Source organism: Anabas testudineus, chromosome 1 (genome assembly GCF_900324465.2).
Source record: "Anabas testudineus chromosome 1, fAnaTes1.2, whole genome shotgun sequence".
NCBI classification, from domain to species: domain Eukaryota; kingdom Metazoa; phylum Chordata; class Actinopteri; order Anabantiformes; family Anabantidae; genus Anabas; species Anabas testudineus.
This window is the reverse complement of record NC_046610.1, coordinates 12,745,814-12,759,658: the sequence shown is the minus strand read 5'-3', so window position 1 is coordinate 12,759,658 and position 13,845 is coordinate 12,745,814. Positions and strand designations below refer to the sequence as shown.

The following is a 13,845-nucleotide window of genomic DNA, read 5'->3' as shown; positions in this document are numbered from 1 at the left end:
ATCACTCTACTGAAAAATAGCTTCTTAAATAAGTAAAAGGAATAAGCTGTTTATCAGACTTTGACTATGAGGACAACACTTTTTGGTGAAAACTGTTTTGTTGCTTTCATCTGATTTATTTGAAACAACACATACCAGACATACTCTTCACATAGATGAAATTGTGATTTCCCATTAAAAAGAATGAACATTAAAACAGAAATATGTTGCTCATAGCTGCTGCCTGCGGACTATTCATCTGCTCTTGTTGGTTTGATTAGTCATTTTCTGGTTTTGGTCTGTTTGCATAACTCGTTGCTAAGACTTATTCCTTAAGATAGTCGGGGGGGAACAAAGATGAACTTACACTTATATGCACGCTCCAAATTTCCTCAAAAAGAAACAAAACGGACAGAAGAAGAGTAAATAATTTACTAGAGACATGTAAGGGAAGGGTAGAGGTAAAGGTGAGAATAAAGCATAACCATAATAGATGAATGGAAGATTACATCCCATTTTATTATGCTTAAAAGCTTTAATAATTACTGTTTACAGTGTGTCATGGGGGGCAATCCTGACCTGGACGACTTAGGGTGATAAAAAAGGCAAAGGTGAGAAATATGAGGTAAATATTGTGTTTAATTAACAAACATCAGTCAGGGAACTGACATTAGTCTGGGGAAGGAGAAGAGGGGCGGATATAAAGCACAATGCACATGTGTAGAGGTGGGGGGACATATTTATCTGTTACACAAGGTGCCCCTGTACAGTAGGAGCAGGAAGTTCTATATAATATACAGATCAGGATCCAAGTCTACGGTACAAAAACTTAGCAGCAACATGTTAACATTGGAGACCAAGGGGCTAACAAAGTAGTTTCATTTAGAAAAAGTCACAGTATTCTTTAAGCATAAATTTGTTAAAAAGGTAAAAACAGTTCTAAGCATCCTCTAGGGTCAATGCTACTCACAAGATCTGTTTGTGAAATACATAGGTAGGGAAATTATCTATACATTTATACTCTAATATAAAGACCTTCTGGTAATGGCACAGTACAAACTCTCAGGAAACGCGACAAAAATATACAATGTCTTCACGTCACATTTGCAGATTAAAATGTAACTAAGGTCTCTGGCAAACACAATAGTTTCAGTGATCAAAAAACAACTTCTCTTCAACCAAAATAAAGGACACCATTTTGTTAGTTTAGCTATCTTGACAGATTATGTCTTTTTTAATACAAAAATAAGGACAAATATAAATTAATATATATTAAAAGAATCAGATTGATACATGGGGGAATCTACTGAATAAGTACAGGTATTTATGATACAATAAATACTTGTCATTCATGACTGGGGGAAGATAAACAGAGAGTAGTGGATTTGACCCAGCAGATAACATGGATAACTCTTCTACCGGTGAGAGCATTTGGATGTGTTTGTGTGTGTGTGTGTGTGTTCAGTAGCTGTATAAAATACCACAAGTTTGAGCACAGCTGTGTGTGTAGGATCATGCACACAGTCTCACAGGGTTCAGGAGGTCTGTTACAGGAAACTGCAGACTACAGTGGTGGTTTCTTGTGTTCTTGTAGAGGGTTATCACTGCCTTTCCCGTGCCTTAATGCAGCTCCTCCTAGTGGTGAGTCTGTGGTTCTACCAGTTACGGTTACTCCTAAAACACACATTGCACAGACAGGAAGCATGAAGTCTACAGGAAGCGCTCAGCCTGTCAGTGACCGGTCAGTCCTCCAGGGAAGAGACAGCGTGGCATAACATTGGAGTCATCATGACCAACAAAAAGAAGTAGACGTAAGGAAAAAGTCAACTCTTGTGTGTTTTTTTGTCTTTTTTTCCACTTCATAATAAAAAATAAGTCTGTTTTTTTACAATACAATTCAACATCCCCACCGAGGAAGCATCGATCATCAGTCCAGCACTGACACGAAAAGAAACTCTTTTTTAGTTGTTTCTTTAATTTTTTTTAGACTTTTTTTTCAGGGTTTTTAAAAAAACAGAGTTGGTGGGGGTAGGACTAAGGAGGTTGGAGGATTAGGGACCTTGGACAATGAGGGGGCGAGGATCAGGTAAAGTGGGCAGGAACACACAACATATCTGGTGGGGAGGAAATCTGCCAAGAGTGTTGTCACTTTTTTCTTTCTTTTTTTATGAGGAACACTTTGTACAGCCACACTTTACCACTTTCTCCACCTCCTGAACAAAAGAGGAGCCGTCAGTGCACTGGAAGGTGTATTTCCTGCGTTTGCTGCGGAGGGGGGTGCAGCAGGTGCCCTGTCCTTCTGCTCCCTCCGGGCAGCTGCCCCGACACTCTAGGCGGGAGATCTTCTCCTGGGTTTGGCACGCCGCGTAGCCTTGCTGTCTCTGGTAGACATCTCGGACCCGTTCCCCTCTGCAGGCCACCTCTGCAGGTATGACCAGAAGAAAGGTGACAAGTTATCTATCCTGTATTTTTGTTATGGATCAACGAGGAAATTACAGCAACAGGGATTTTGATTATGAGAATGACACATTACCAATAGATTGACAGTGGGTTGTAGAAGCAACAAGGAGAAGGCTGTAAGAGGAGGAAGTGGGATGTGTAGATCATTTCACAGTGTCTCATCCTTTGCATTGAAAGCAGATCCATATTGTTGCAATGGAAAAACTCAGAGGAGGTACTCTGTGTGCGCTTATTGCCAAACTAGTTAGGCTGCATACTTGATACATAGTAGGTTTTTTTAGCAAAGTGTACAAAATGTACACTACATGCAAAGGATGAAACAGTCCTGAAGTGGGAAACGGGACATCATGATTGATGATGTAATGCTTAATCCCTCTCCACAAACAAGCTTATAATTAGTACTAAGATATAGTTGTATATATTATTAAACATGGCAACAATGAAATGTCCTGAAAACAATCAGGAGCAATTACTTTGAATCAGGTTTAATACTCTAATGCAAATGGTGTTTGGCCAGATATTCTACAAACAAACAAAATCAAGGTGACGCACAGGCAGTGGGTGGAGGTAGACAGTAAAATGTGACCAGGCAATCTCACCTGAGTTACTCCCCGTGTGGGGTTATGAGGAAGCTCAGGAGAAACTGAGTTGAAGAAGCAATGTGTTAGAAGCATTAACAGAGAGAGATGTAAAATTGTTAGGCACACACTTCAGTGAGTAGCAAAGTAGAAGCTTATAAAAGATGATGTTAAGAGAAACTAGATTAAAAAGCTGCATCAGGTATTACTTTTAGAAGAATGTGAAAAGTCAATTTACTGCACACACACCGAGGTAATCACTTCCACACACGGACACAAACCCAACTAAACATGCGCCAGCGCCTTCCTCACCTCTGTCACACGCCTCTCCTGTATAACCACTGTTGCACTCGCAGTATGCTTTGCCCAGACCCGACACTCTGCATTTGCCATGTTTGCAGCGAGACAGGCTACAGGGGTGAGATGCATCCTGGTCCTGCTCGTCACATAGTACGCCGGTAAAACCAGGCTGGCAGCGACAGGAGTAGGAGTAAGAGTTGATTGGAAGGCAGGTACCATGGATACACCTGTAGGGTAGAGGAGAGGGGAACAGAGAACATAACTATTTGGGGAGATATACAGTACTCCTAGTCTGGATTCAAAAGCCTAAATGCTTGGCATTTTACTCACTGTGTTTCTGAACTCATGCACACTTAAAGTCACTCACTTGTTGCCATCACATGGGTTGTTGACTTGCTGGTCACACAGTGTTCCTGTCCAGCCCGGGTGGCAGGTGCAGGTGAAGCCACGGTGCCCTGTTGAGTGGCAGTCACCCTGGACGCAGACTCCTCTCTGACAAGGCTGGCAGCCTGGCTCCACACCGTGGCCCAGCCACTGTCCGGTGGTGCTCTGTGCTGTCCCAGAGCCTGGAGCCCCAGGCCCCAGGCCAGCCCCCAAGTCCTGAAGCTTTCCATTGATGTACAGGTTACGGAGGCAGCCGTGGAAACTAGTGCCATTGCGTCCACCTGAGCTGTGCTGCAGGGCAGAGAGACCCCCAGAGGCTGAGGCCCGCTCCGGCATCCCTGGAAAAAAATGATTTGAACATCATTAGTGCAGAGATACACATCTAAATATGTATATGATCCTCAATGACCAGGAACACACACATCAACTGACAGTCTGTGCTCAGATCCTCACCTCCAAGGTAAAGTGGAGAGTCTATGTTGAGGGTGGACTGTTTGCTGATGGAATTAATGGATTTAGGCGGCCCACCATCAATGGACAGGGACAGAGTCTGGTCTGAAGCTAACAGTTCCACAGCATGGAAACTGCCATCATTCACTGTCTCCGCACTGAGAGAGAGAATGGATGGGTAGAACATTTGGATCATCCATCATGTGAATGTGGCGTCAGCCTGTGTTACGCTGTTGGACATTTCTGCTTGTATGTGCAAGTACCTGTATATAGCAGACGGAGGATAGGATCCGGTATCATAGCTGACCCTTAGACGTCCCCTGTACAGCTCCATGGCAATGTGGTCATTGTCCCCTTTGTACAACAACACACCACTGTCCTCGTCTGTGGCAATCTGAAATGACAGTCAGATGCAAGTGTTAATTTTCTTTATTTTCAATGTGGACAGTATCTTTCAGATCCTTTACTCCCCAAAAGGTACAGCTCTGCATTTAAAATACCTCAGTAATACAGAAACAGACGACTCATCAGAACATTAAACATGCAATTACTTTGGCCACATGGGGGCAGACAAAACTAACTGTGAACTCAACACTGACATAAATGTACTTATTGCACAACCACCACTTATAGAGTTGTGCCACCAGGCAATTATAAGTCGACCATGTACTAATACTGGCAGAATTTCAGTGTTGTGGTGAAGCTAAGTTAAAATACTTGACATAAACCTAGGTAGTTTAGTCCTGTGTACAAATCCAAGTACAAGTACCTCATAGGTGTACTTTAATGTAATACATTGAGTAGTAGTATAGTTGAGTGAGTGCAAACCTGTAGGCTGATGTTAGTCTGTGGTGAGAGGAGACTGGAGGGAAGCTGCAGGTAGGACTCGCGGTTGACAAAGTTGACGCTGACAAGCGTCTCACAGCGCTCGCCCTCGTAGCCATGGATACACTGGCAGCGAGGGTCTGTTCCCACGACGACGCACTGTGCCCCATTAAGGCAGTCATGGTTGTCGCAGGGGCTGGTGCGAGGAAGGACCATCGGAGGAGAGAACTCGCAGAATAACCCACTGCAACACATACGGAGATTTTAGGGTTTGGCAGACAATAAGAACTGAAAAACAATATTTTAAAAGGTCCCTATTTCAAATAACAACAGATTACTAGACTTTGATTATTATTCCTATAAGTTAGGAATAGATGATGCTGTGTTCATTGCAATAAATAACAATGAACACAAGGGAGAGCCCTCCAACAACATACAATGATTTTTTAATACTAAACAAATGTTGACTTCAGTGTGGAGATGCTCACTGGTCCTCAACAGGATATAAATATACTACTTGATAAGATCAGTATGTGTGAGTTTCTGTTGGGATGTGAGTCTGACCTGTATCCCTCTGGGCAGACGCAGGTGTATCCGTTGATGGCATCAATGCACTGACCTCCGTTCTGACACTTGTTCTCTTCACAGTCGTTATAGTCCTGCTCACAGTGCTCGCCCACGTAGCCTGGAGTGCACTCGCATCTACAGAGCACACACACACACACACACACAGACACACACACAGACACAGAAATGCTTATTGATGCTGAACTTTAATCGACAATCTGCACCTTGCGACGACACAGCTTTTCTTCTGTTAAACAAGCTGCGTCTGCCTGCGGAAAGATTTGTTCTCCTTGCTCATGTTTGAAAATACAGGCACAGACTGCAAAAAACTTCAATTCCCTCTTTCCCCAGACAGTTTACAGGTACAAGTACTACAACACACACTAAATCCTGATCTTTGCTTAGTGCAAGGGTACAACATGTAGGCACTTTAGCCTGCCTAGATGTTATTTTTCAAGATACATGATATAAAGCATGTTCCCCTAAACATCATATCTAACCACACACACACACACACGCACAAACATACACAGCTTGTCTCCGCATTGATTAATCAGCAACCTGTTTAATTCAGTGTGAGAGAAGTTTGCAGTTAAATCCTGGGGGAGAGAAACAAGAAAACACTGAAAACTCCATAAACTCAATGTGTGTGTGTGTGTGTGTGTGTGTGTGTGTGTGTGTGTGTGTGTGTGTGTGTGTGTGTGTGTGTGTGTGGTCCACTCACTTGTATCCCTGAGGGGTCAAAATGCACTTTGAGTCATGCTGACATGGGTTCAGCTCTGGTGCACAGAAATCCAGTTTCTCTTCACATAGCTCCCCTAGGAACACACACACACGTAGGCGTAAACACACACACACACATCCAACACTTACTTCAATACTTTACATATAGTAAATGATAATAAGTTGAATTAGAATTTAAAATCAATACTTTCCAGCTCCCTTACAATGTGTATTTGCGAGTGTACACGGTATAGTTTGGGTATCTGCACTGCACTGCATGAACAGAAATGTGTGTGTGTGTCTGCGTTTTATGGATGTGCACTCTGATGATGGATGACTCTCTCGTGGCCAGGACCAACACAATGGTCTGATAAATGATCTAATCTCTAGGAATGTCATATTCCTGATGGTATTCCCGAGTGTATCCTGATGTTCCCGAAACTCTGGACTCCAAATGAATCACTGATGAGGCATCAGGGACTAAACCTATACTCCTGACAGCAGAAAGTCCCCCTCTGGGAATAATTATATGATACACTTGGGGATCGATGCAAACATGTGTGTGAAATGATAAAAGACGTATAAGCATATTTGTGCATGAGAGCTTATCTTCCAGGAGTAACTGCTGCACTTTACTTATTGGGAAGCAGTGATACTATAGTAACATAGTCTTATTTATAAATGGAAATAGCCCATGTTGTTTATGATAAATAGAAAATCTTTTTCTTTAAAAAACTTTTAATAAAGGAGAAATGGCTGCAGTAAGGATAACTGGTGAGTTGTATCTAAAAGTCTGTGAGTGTTTGCTGTAAAATATGCATTAAAATGAAAATGCAAGAGAGAGATTTCATATTTCTTCTTGTCAGCATATTTCATGAAAAGACCAAATCGAACAGAGTAGACAGAGTAACTATATTATTATCCAGAAACACCATTAAAAACCTAAAAATGAGCCACACATTGTGGGGACGATGGACACTAGTTTATTTGGAACCAGTTCCACGTGTTCGTGCTACCAAACCAACTATTAGAAATACTGACCAAATAGCCAAATAGAGTACAATTTCATGTTTCAGAAACAAAAGGGCCTGTTGAGTCACATTTAAAATGAAATTTTACATCTGTGACCTTTAATATAAATCAGATCCTTGGAAGGAACAAATAAAGTTGGAGTAAGTGTCACAGAGAGGCTGGGAAAGTACTTGCTTTGCTCTTTTCATGGGAATTGTTGACAATAACATAAAGAAAATCAACATCTTTTAATGTGAAATGATTTACCTGGATTATTATGGTGCAGTTTACTTTAAATATAGTGCGGTAATAACATGTATGCATAAATCAGCAAGCAGAATAACCACAGGTGACTGAGAGGACAAATATCAAACTCAGTGCTGTTTGAACATCAAGGACATGCACTACAAACATGAAGCACCACCGCATACAGTATATTACATCTGCAATACTCAAAATCAAATATCTGGGGAGTGTGAATAAAGGACAGGAAATAAAGGAAGGGCTGAAACAATGGAAGGAAGGAGGCAAGGAAAGCGAGAGAAAAGGGGGACAAGAAGGACAGAGAGAAGAACAGACTAACCTCTCTCCACCTCATTGGTAGCAGCTGCACCCACCCAAAAAAAAAAAAAAAAAATAGAAAAAAGAAAAAGAAAGCACAGTCGATAGATGACAGAAAGCAGAGCGAGGCAGGAAAAAAAAGACACAGGACAGCGCGAGACATAGAAAGATAGAGAGAGAACACCGCCACAAAGGTTAGCAGTCAGACATGATTAGCACAGTGCAAAAGCAGACAAACAGGTAGCAACAGACTAGTTGGAAAATATGTGATTCGTCTGCAGGTTATTATTGTTAAAAGGTCATCTTTATCTTTGTAGGTTTCAGTGGAAATAATAGAGGTGCAATGTAGGATTAGGGTGTAGGATCTCCTACAATGTGATATTTAGGGGGACAAGTGGACAGAATTACATTACAATGAACACTACTGTATAAAATAAAGACCTTGTGTTAGTTGATTCAAAATATCAGAATAAAAAAACCTTTTTTTTTTATCCGACTGCCCTTTATCAAAATGTGTTACCTGTGTATTCTGGTGAGCACATGCATGTGTAGTTGTTGACACCATCGACGCAGGTTGAGTTGTTCTCACAGTCGTTATCTTCGCAGTCGTCGATGTTGATCTCGCACGCATCCCCCTCAAAGCCCTCCGGACACACGCACCTGAGAACAGACAGCGACATGCAGAGGATCATCAACAGGAATCGTGGAGACCTCTGAATAACAAAGAGGCACAAGCGATACCCGTGTAAGTGGCTCATAACAGCAGTGTCAGCTCCATCTACATATCCTCAGTGGGTCATTATTCTGTTAGCGCGAGCGTGCTTCAACTCTGTAACTACTACTCAGCTTTATTACTGCGCTAACACAAACACACACACACTCACACACACACACAGTGGCATATTAACTAATAAAGAGCTCTTATGCGGCACACACTCAGGCAGATTAATATCTCATTATATAGTCACTGACAGTTCTTCACAATGAATATTCACGTTCTTTGCTGGAGAAGGAGAAGAAATCACATAAAGATGAAAATACAGGCATGAGATGGAAATGGCAAAGTAACAGAAGAGACAGAGAGAGGCGAGAAGGAAAGAGGCAGAGAAAGAGAAACAGGAGGAGCAGTGATCCTGGGCTGCTCTAATTGTCTGTGTGGGTGGTTAAAATCTGCTCGGAGCAAGCACACAGGCGTTAGCTCCCCTCCTGTTAATACTAAACAGCCAAATGAAGAGACGGCAATTCTCACAGCAGGGTTGCCCGGCTCAGAGACAGACTGAGGACAAAACTGGTCTCCTGAGCCATTTACTGCCTGTTGATTAATTCCCACCTGTCATTAGTGGCGCAGCATCATTGATGAATTTTCTACTGAGGGGTCCAGAGGTCACCTGCTAGTGTGTTCTCAATGATCACTGGTTTATTGATATCTAGTACTTGTAGCCTTGAATTGAATTGGTGGCGTGATGCACAAAGGCTACTGCATGCGCCTATTGTAAGGTTTCTCACAGGGTCCTAAAGCCAGCCAGAGATGCCCGGAATGAAATTTACAACTATGGTTTAACGAAGCGATTTCTGCTGTTGTTATACTTTGATTTCTATCTTCCTGGTGCTTTGGTTGAGGAGTCTCTGCTTAGATTTGAGCTGTATGTTGTGTGTTCTCACCAGAAGTTGCTTCCTTCTCCTTCCTTCAGGTGGCAACTTCCACCGTTCTGGCATGGGTTACTGATACAGGCGTGAATGGGCTCTTCACAGTTCTGGCCCTAAGTCACATGAACACACACACACATTCAGTGCTTTCACAGGTCAACTGCTTTTTTCTACAGTAATTACCATGAAATTGCAAGAACACCAGCAAATTAGAGATGTTAAATAGGTGACAGAAAACATATTGGATCAGATGCTTAAACAAGTGACTGTCCCTTTTTCGCTTTCCATAGGACGTGTACCTTGAATCCATAGGGGCAGGTGCAGCGGTAGTAGTGCACGGGGTCATTGGAGCATGTGCCATCGTTCTTGCAGGGGTTAGACAAGCAGGGCTCACACTTAGCCTGGATACTCAAATCCACCGGCCCTGTGTGATGCAAACACACCAACCCACACACACACACACACACACACACACACACACACACACACACACACACACACACACACACACACACACACAGAACCACAGGAGAGATGATTAATGTTTCAGAGTGGTCTACATTTAGCAGAGCAACACAAGTCTAGACAGACGTTTACATACACTGACAGTTGTACATTATCAGGGACCTGCAATAAATCTTTCATCTTCAAAAAACAACACTTGTACAGCAGATAAATATTTGACCCCTCAGTGCTACTGTATTATTGATATTTCAAATATATGACGCCATATATCATGATAGTAGATATATTGTATGTTGAAGTTTGATTAATAAATGGTGAATATTTATTAGTAGTTGTAGCTCATGTGAAAAAAGAAATTTCAGTGACAGTTGTTTGATCCCTGGTTCATCCTGGCCATGTGTTATACTTTGAATGACAGCTGTCCACAACAACTGTTTGTCTATGGGATCAATTAAGTATTTAAATTATAGTCATTATATATATTAAAGTATATTACCAATAATATAGAGAATGGTTATAGAAGCATTGCATATAATTTCATGGATGATACGTGAGAAAGATGACAGATTGTCTTTGCAAGGCCATGGTGTGTACAGAAGACACAAATCCCCAATTCTGATGACAGAACATCAACATTCAACAGTCGGGACACACATTGCTGGTTAGAACATGAGGACAGAGTGGTTCAGTCGGCTCAGGATTCAATGGACGAGGTAAACAGGGCAGGGACTGAGTTGAGTTGGGGAAGGGGAGACTGAGGAGTAAGTACTTGGACTTGATTGGCTACTTTACCTGGCACCAGAAAACCACAAGGCCCCGGGGACTTCTACAGCGCGTCAGTTAGATTAGGTTAAAAATAGGTTTCAGTCATGTAATCATAGTTAATGTGATATAATGAGGTTAAAAGGTTAAGGTCAACAGTCAGTCTCCATATTTCACAACTCTTAGGTATCAGACAATCAAGGTATCTTCTCTGACTCCTCATCAAGTGTTTATTTTTCTTGGCACTACATTACTTTTTCTTTTTTTTAGTTTGGATGCTTAATAAAGTGGACATGCACATGTGTACCTGTGTTACTGCTCTGTGTGTGTTTCAGCTTGCAGTTACCTGTGCAGGTGAACTTCTTTGAAGGCGTCGTGAGCAGCAGTTTGTCGGTCATGTCACCAGGACCCGCACAGCGGGCTATGCCAGGCTCCTTGTAGCCGCTCTTTACCCAGTCTGACAGCCACTGCATGTGGCAGTCACAGTACAGAGGGTTGGCCCCGAGAGCCCTGCCAGTCGGAACGAGAGAGAGCGAAGAGGTAGAACAATGTTCAGTTACAATAACGCCGAACAGTCTACACTTTAACCCCACAGTTATTGTGTCTTCTGAAAAAACAATGTGCTGCAGCACAGAGAAGAAACTGTACAAAACCTGCCACTGTCACAATATGTACAGTTCTACATATATCACTGTCCACTTGAATTGTGTTTATTGGGAGCATCGTTCTAACGCTGTTTAGTTTATAGATAGTATGTTTCTGCTCTACTTTAATAAAATGCTGTATTTCTTTTTTAGGTTTCTGCAAATGTTCTATCTAACGAAAGTATAACAGGATTTTTTTCATGCAACTCACGTGGACCACAGAAGTCGTGGCAGTAATAACTTACTGGCTTCAGCTTATTAGCATTCATGTGCTATAACTGGCTCATTCATCAGCTACTTTGTCACTATCTCACTGCTAACCAATCATGCTCATGCTGCCTGATTGCAGTCTTCCCTGCAAGGCAGTGGTAAAACCAGCAGCTAACAGCTTGTCATAAGCGCTGTCCACGGTGCTGATCCTAGTGTAGTGCCCTGGGGCGAACACTCACTCGCTGGTATTCCCACCAGCAGGTAATTCAAGGGACAGTACTACCTTCATCCTTCACTCCAGTACATCAATGATGGGCACTCTATTGAAGACCACATATTTTTGAGACACTGTGGTAGAAAACCACTTCAGTAAAGTGCAAAAAAACTACACCAAGACTTTGTTATCACAGTTATTATTTTTGACAAGTGTCTCCTGAGATTATATGTTTCTTACTGTATTTGACTATTGTTTAAAGGCTTCAAGACATTCTGAATTTTAGACTCCCTGCACTAAAGTCCTCTGTGCCCAAGTGTGGGTATGTTGCGCTGTAAAGCCGCCTCTGCAGAAAAATCAATTTGGCCAAAATCCATTATTTAAAAAAGAAAGCAACTACAAAAACTGGGGCTGTATTGACAAAGCTTCCTAAGCTTTAAAGATGCTCCTAGTGGTGAAACTCTTAGAAATATGACATTTTCTAAGAATATCCCCTTAAAGTTAGGATTAAATTCTAGTAAAGATAAAAATTATTCAGAAAGCACCTGAAATATTCTCCAAACACTCAATGACAGTGAGAACGCACGGTGTAGATCATTCTGTTACTAAAATAGACTGGCCAGTAATCAGTACCAGCTTTTCATTTATTCTGGAAAGAGAATTCTTTACATTCAGCTGCATTAATACTTAAACCATCAGATTATGTTCAATGTCATTTTATCTTTTTTCTTTATTGTGATTAGGGTACATGGAAGTAATAAGTCAGGAAACAAAGACCTTAGTTTTATAACATATCCTAGGCCGACATAGTTAGTAGTCGTATAGTATTAATAATTAATTATGTTAACATGAACACTGACTGGGGGCTACTAACTGCTACAGGAACCTCCATACATCCATCATGGTGACTAAGTGAACTCTAATAGTTCTTCCCCACACCTACTGACACCACAGTCGACATCAACCCGTCAAAACACAGTCTCACAGTCATAAGCCACCTTTTCATTCCCACTATAAATTATGTTTGCATTTATTGCCAATACAATACAATATGAATATTTAGGACACAGGTGTAAAGTCTTAACAAAAAAATAACTAAATAAATGGCTGTAAATGAGTTGCTCAGCCACTTTTTAAGGCTGATTCTTTAAAAGTCTCGCTGCCCATTTTCCTCGCTGATGATGAGAAAAGGCCTTTTTTATGATAATCTGTCTTTATTTTGCAATTCTATAAGCTGAAAATGTCAACTCTTCAGTCATAGAAAGAGACGTGAACAGTGACGTGTGTTCTACTCACAGGTGAGAAAGTGATGACAGGTCTTTGAAGGCTCCCTCTGGTATCATCGATATGTCGTTACCATGGAGAGATCTAAGAAAGGCCGAGAGGAAGAAGAAGAAAGAGACAGAAATGTTAAAAAGAAGAGTCGATCTTTAAAGTCTGGATGTTTCTTTAGGACCAGTCTGACACAAGTCTATCTGCACTATGTTTCTTAGTGTCACCATGTGTCAGGACAGATACTCACAGCAAACGCAGGGATTTGAGTCCATCAAACGCTCTCACTGGTATGCACCGCAGGCGGTTGTAGCTCAGGATTCTTCACACAGAATAAACACGTTAGCATGCAGACAGAAGCGGAAATGTATTTTCAAGATGCATTAAAGGGCACAGTTACTGTATGTTTATTGCCACATTCCACTGAGCTCAAGTGTCAGGCAAACACAAACATGCAAATTAACACACTTGTCAGCACTAACAGATAAATACGACTGGAAACACACACATACAGTAGATACGTGTTAAACAAGTACAATCATATTGCATATGTCAATAGATTGGTTTATCCACTATTGCAACTTTCCATTTTGACTGTGTGGTGACAGCATCTTCAGTTGCTTCAGGCTGCGTACTCAGTTGCTTTGTGATACAAATATTTTTTTGCTTTGCGAAAGAAAAAAGCCTATTAATCACCTATAGTGGCCCACGAGGGACACTATTCATGACTATATGATAACTCAACAAAAATATTTTCTCCAAAAGTTTGCATTTAGTGGAATTTATTTTATTA

At 41.5% G+C, this 13,845-nt stretch overlaps 1 protein-coding gene across 2 annotated transcripts in view; it reads right to left on the bottom strand.

The window, feature by feature from the left end:
• Positions 1 to 479: 479 nt before the first annotated feature.
• slit2 (slit homolog 2 (Drosophila)) overlaps positions 480 to 13,845 on the bottom strand; it is a 73,647-nt gene continuing 60,281 nt past the window's right edge. For both annotated transcript variants that reach the window (XM_026359770.1, XM_026359769.1), the window contains 14 exons: positions 13,303 to 13,374; positions 13,077 to 13,148; positions 11,059 to 11,222; positions 9,785 to 9,909; positions 9,501 to 9,598; positions 8,359 to 8,498; positions 6,268 to 6,361; positions 5,541 to 5,678; positions 4,980 to 5,220; positions 4,415 to 4,545; positions 4,155 to 4,309; positions 3,685 to 4,039; positions 3,330 to 3,544; positions 480 to 2,401 (listed from right to left, as the gene is read on the bottom strand). In XM_026359770.1, coding sequence (XP_026215555.1) covers positions 2,145 to 2,401; positions 3,330 to 3,544; positions 3,685 to 4,039; positions 4,155 to 4,309; positions 4,415 to 4,545; positions 4,980 to 5,220; positions 5,541 to 5,678; positions 6,268 to 6,361; positions 8,359 to 8,498; positions 9,501 to 9,598; positions 9,785 to 9,909; positions 11,059 to 11,222; positions 13,077 to 13,148; positions 13,303 to 13,374 — 2,257 coding nt within the window. In that variant the 3' untranslated portion in view covers positions 480 to 2,144. The remainder of the gene's footprint in view (positions 2,402 to 3,329; positions 3,545 to 3,684; positions 4,040 to 4,154; positions 4,310 to 4,414; positions 4,546 to 4,979; positions 5,221 to 5,540; positions 5,679 to 6,267; positions 6,362 to 8,358; positions 8,499 to 9,500; positions 9,599 to 9,784; positions 9,910 to 11,058; positions 11,223 to 13,076; positions 13,149 to 13,302; positions 13,375 to 13,845) is intronic.